General features: G+C 49.6%; 2 protein-coding genes across 3 annotated transcripts in view; one reads left to right on the top strand and one right to left on the bottom strand.

Annotated features, from left to right (window-relative positions):
- Positions 1–5,437, top strand: part of LOC140325438 (UDP-glucuronosyltransferase 2A2-like) — a 197,240-nt gene that overhangs the window by 148,722 nt on the left and 43,081 nt on the right. The gene's annotated exons all lie outside the window — the stretch shown is intronic.
- The window catches only part of GAS7 (growth arrest specific 7), a gene marked incomplete in the record, with an annotated part of 44,407 nt that overhangs the window by 22,581 nt on the left and 16,389 nt on the right, over positions 1–5,437 (bottom strand). For both annotated transcript variants that reach the window (XM_072403263.1, XM_072403264.1), the window contains 1 exon segment: positions 1,965–2,085. In XM_072403263.1, coding sequence (XP_072259364.1) covers positions 1,965–2,085 — 121 coding nt within the window.

Raw genomic sequence — 5,437 nt, 5'->3', positions numbered from 1 at the left:
CAGTGACCCCAATATAGGCAGCCTTGGCCCCCCAGTGACCCAAGAGCAAGGGCAGCCTTGGCCCCCCAGTGACCCCAGAGTATGGGCTGTTTTGGTCCTCGGTGTCCCATATACAGGCAGCTATGGTGTTCTTGGGGACCTGTAGGTGCTCATAATATCTTTCGGTGGCGATTATCCCAGGATTTGTATTGGGGGGGGATTCTGATTTTTGCAATTTAGGAATCCCTTGTGCTCTCCTCCGCCCCCTGGTGGCTCCTCATTTCCCCCCTCTTTCTGATTACTTTGAGCCTCTACAAACCCCAAATTGTTTTATAATTACGGAGATTATTTATCACTTTGCAGCGCACATTGCGGAAGACGGCCGACATTTATTTCTGGCGAGGCGGCGCAGAGCGAATCGCTTCATTTGGAGAATTTATTACACAAATGTTTCTGCCTCATACAAACCATCAGAAGCCTCGGAGGGCCCATCAGTCACAGGAGCCGGCGTACCGCCATGATGAATTTCTGCAAATCATCACTGAAGGCGAGGAACCTTGGGGCGTCACATTGCCCCACCCGGTATTGGGTGCTGAGGTGTCAGTGTTCACTTCTCACTCATACAAGGGCCAATTTGGGGCCCAATATACCCCCCCCCCCCCCGAATCTCTACACACTAAACCCCAATCAGATCCAAGTCGGAATATTTTGGTTGATGAGCTGCGGTGACACAAATCAGACAGATTGTCGGGATTAAGCCACAACCTGGGGGGGGGGCAATGGAGGATTTAGGAGGCAGAAAGTGCTGACAGGACAGAGGTCTGACCCCCCCCCCCTCATGTGACGGATCGCATGGAATGTTTGGCGGATTTTAAGATGAACCCTAAATAGGAAACAAATGTCTGCAGATGGCTGGATAATAGAAGGAAATACAAAATTCACCAATCACAGGGCACAGACAGCACAAGCTCTGATTGGATGGAGGAGGAATCTTCATATTCTGTTTGTTACATTGTATCCAATCAGCCAGCCAATCAGAGCACAGGACTCCCCTGATACTTCACCTCCAGCACTGAGCCCCATTTCTCTCCATAAAGGGGGGAAAACCCCAAAATACAATCAGGACGTGACATCACTTATTATTGTCCCACATATATTCCAAATCCCTGGACTGGAGGGAGCAGCTGGAGGAGTTTGTATGGGGCCACACGGGGACCGAGCTGCATTGTGTGTCATGGCTCCTCACAGGGAAACTGGAAACATTCCGTCCGTAATATTGCACACAGATCCCCCCCATTCACCCCCCCTGTGTGTGTGTGTGTGTGTGTGTGTGTGTGTGTGTGAATGTTGCTCCTCTTTCCTATCCATCAATCCCTCCACCCCTTTAGTCTGGAACACACAAGCATGCAGCCAGTAAAGGCAGAGGATGCTCACTTGGAAGGTGTGTCATGGTGCCCGTGGGTCAGATAGTAGAAGGGTTGTGGCCCCAATCACCTAGCCACCGGGTTGGTGGGGCACACCCTAATCATGGGGTCATTGGGCCGGTTGTTTCATACCGCAATTTTTGGGTCACCAGGCCTTTGGGGGTCACACCCCAATCAGAGGGGGAATCATAAGTATGACATCTTCAGAGAACCATCCAATCAGAGCACAGATCTCCTGTCACATGACCTCACACAAACAATATAAAATATTTTTACACACAAAATAATAATAAAAAAATATCTACAGAAATTCACAAATTCAGCTCTACGGCATAGGTTAGTGCTATAAACATTTTTTATAAAAGGCCCAGCCCATGGGAGGGACTCTGCGATTCGCCGGTATTGTACACATGGGGCGGCCATATTGATCATCATATCTCTGCTTCCCGCTGTGCGGTGATTGCACTTTGCTGATCCTCCTTCCTCCCCACCATACAGACGCCATGACAATATGGAACAGCAAACACAGAATGGTAAATATGGGACAGCATTGGTACTCACCATTGGTGATGGTGTTGACATAATAGCGCCGCCCTTGTGGAGACATGTAGCACTGCCAGCCGGGGGGGAGGGGGCCCTGTGAGGAATCTTCTATCCTCTGCGTGTTCATCATACCGGGCTTCTGCAATGACAGAGAGGTGTAAGACCAACAATTCTACATTCACTGCATGAATTTATTCACACAAAGTGATTTGCAGGCTTTAGCGGGGCCCCCTGACCCCATCACCCCCGGGGCACAATATTCAGGTGTGGGGTATAAACAACAAGCCCCGCCCCATCAGAGAGTGGGCAGGACATCTACAGCCAGACACATGGGCTGAACATTAGGCCAATCACAGCAGAGGGGGCGGAGACAATAACATTCATAGTTATGATTGCCAAGTAGCCAGCAGTGGAAACTCAGAAATCAGCATCAGGGTGCCGGCATTGCGGGGACTTTCCCAGTAACTACAAATAATACAATAACAGAATTCCTGAATGTGATTGGTGCCAATGTGGGCGGAGCCAGGGGCTGATGCTGCCATCAAATGTTCCCTAAACAATCTCATCGCACCTCATAACCGTCCTCATTGGAATCTGCGAAATGCGACAGTGCAGGGTCACAGCGTGCCGAAAAATGGAGGCCGAAAAACTCAGCAAAAGGGTTGGGGGGGGGGGGGGGGGGGGGTTGTAGCATCATGCTGGCTAATATGAGCACTCTGGGGCCCCCCTCTGGCTCTCTGCACAGGTGCCATACCTGGGGTCTCCTTTGCTTTCCTGCGTTGTCACCCAATATGCGGTCCTGGGCCGCCGGTGTCCACCGACTGATCTCTGATTACAGGAGAAGGGGGACGAGGACTCTGCTTCCACCACAAGGGGGCAATAAAAGCGAAACATCAGCAAGGGGTTAATGAGGGGCTGTGGGGGAACTCCGCACAATGGCTCCATTGAGAGCAGAATACAATAGAGGATTGTGTGCATGAGAGAACATTCCTGAAATATCTGCAATTCCTGCGACACCTACACAGCCGGGCGCCAAATGGGGGCACTGTAAGCACGGGACCCCAACACTACACAGCCAGGGGCCAGTCAATGCACCAGAGACACAGCTGGGCACAGAGTGGGAGTCATTAATCGGATCAGTTGTTCAGCTCGGATGCTGACTGCACTGCTTGTCATGTAGACAGCCACTAGAGGGCAAATCTACAAACCTGTGTGGGAAATCCTATTGTCAAAATATGGAACAGCAAACTGGCAGGGTCACATCAGGTAAATATTACAGTGACTCCTCCCACAGCACCTGCCATGCCCCGCCCATCCACACTAAAAAGGGTGTGCAGTACCTGCAGGCAGCCAGCAGGTGGCACCATAATACCGCTCAGAATCAATATTTTTATTGTACAGAATAATCATGGCGCCGGTTCCAATGCTTCCGATCAGTAAAATTGTGATCAATATGTCTGATCATTATCAATATCTCATACCAGACCAATCATGGCTGCTATCTCTATTTCCCACAATCCCCTGTTCCTGGTGCCATGGCACTATGTGGTCACATGATTGTCCAACAGGAGGAGGACAGCATCCAGTCTATCACCGCCTCCGTCATGTCACCCAGAATCTGGTTGCCATGGGCAACACAACCGTTTCACTCCTGAAGTTCTTTTTTTCACATTCAGGTTTCCAGCAGTGAATGTTGTCACTCGGCCCCTCGGGGGAGGGAAGGTGTCGTCTCCTCATTAGCACGGCCGCCTCTTGCTTTTACAAAGTCGATAACGAGAGGCTAAAAATATCTGAAATCTCTTCACCTCCACAAGCATGCGGCAAGTGTGACACGGCGCAGCCTCTCCCCAATTTCTGGCCTTTTCTCTGGGAGATCAGGAAGGGGGATGGGCGGTGGTCCTCATACAGCGGTCCTATAGGAAATCCGGGGGTCACGGGCACCCCCATACGATGAATAAAGGGGAAGGACTGTATGAAAGTGCCATATGGGGGATTTATTTCAGATCTGATCCATTACAGGAAATAAGATGATGCACAAACTAAAAGTGAACTTCCCAGAAAAGAAGAAAGAAGAAAAGGAACGGGGAGGGGCTGGACTGTGAGCCAATCAGGTTAGCCTCATGCACATGTGCTGATAAAGGCTGACATATAGAGAGTAGAAGGAGGACTCTTCAGTACTCTGCTGCTCCATCAATCCCAGGCTGGGGGAGGGGAGCACACTGTATTACTGGCAGGGTGAGCTGTGTGGCAGAGCTGTGACAATCCCAGGACTGGATGGACAGATAAATCAGCTCTGCTATATAAAGTGATTGTGGAAGGCCGGCCCCAGTCATGTGATGTCCCCCTATTAAATGACAACACCCCTGACCCACAGAGCTTACAATCTAACTGCGGACCATAGATCTGCTAAACCACAAAGAGTTAATAGCAGGAAGTCAATGCGCATAGTCCTCCTCTTATCTGAAATATAAAGCAGAAGGAAATCATCGCCATAAATCACCAAAATCAGAAATGACATCAAAATGACACCGGAAAACGGGAACTTCCCCCAAATCTGCAGAGCCAGCAAAGGTTATATCGGGAAGTCTCATTTTGTGACATTTTCTATGAATAAAATCTCCCAGGAGACACCGAATATCACAGCTTGGGGGAAATTCCGGGTTCGTTCCCCACATTACCGCCACAGGAAAACATTTCACTAAAAGCAGAAAAATAGAAAAAAAATCCCCCCCACCGAAAAATATTCAGGTTCGACCCCCATCAATAACAAGCTGCCACTTCCTGTTCATGTGACACCTTATCACTAGGACAGGAAGTGAAGGTAAATGGGGGCTCAGGCAGAGGGTCTAACCCCCCCACCGTAACATCATAGATGGAGAGGCCGAGATTTACGTTTGTGGAGCGACTTCGAGAAAACATTTCAGGGTGGAGCAATGCGGATGACGGGAACGCTTGACTAAACTACACCTGAGGGATCCACCCACAGAGATCAGGGAGAGGCAGCCAATCAAGAAGTGAACCAATCATGAAGACACGGCCGGGGAATCCACTTTTAGAGATTGTATCGGCCAGAAGGACAGCTGAGGGATCCACCCATAAAGAGCCAATCAGGGAGAGAGATAGCCAGAAGATTCAACCATTAATATCCAATCAGAGATAAAAGATGGTCAGGGATCCACCTATGGGGAACTAGAAAATCATTGACTAGTAAAGGTCTCCCAGCAATCTGGAACCAATTTTCCATCCTTGGCAGATTTCCTTTATTCCCCCTTTATGGCATTGTAACCCCAAATCCCAGGAGGATCCCAATGTTCTGATTTGTCGGATTCATTCCATCTTTATACACATGATTACCAATGGCTGGGTCATACATGAGCGGATATTAGATGTCATCCAATCAAATTCTGCACATCCACCATGGATCCCAACACCAGCCACTGCCCCTCCCAACTGCCCCCCTGTGACCTCCCACTGCCCCTCCCACTCCCCCT

Source organism: Pyxicephalus adspersus, chromosome 3, assembly GCF_032062135.1.
Source record: "Pyxicephalus adspersus chromosome 3, UCB_Pads_2.0, whole genome shotgun sequence".
Classification (NCBI taxonomy): domain Eukaryota; kingdom Metazoa; phylum Chordata; class Amphibia; order Anura; family Pyxicephalidae; genus Pyxicephalus; species Pyxicephalus adspersus.
Note: the sequence above shows the minus strand (reverse complement) of the source record. Positions and strands in the feature narration are given on the sequence as shown.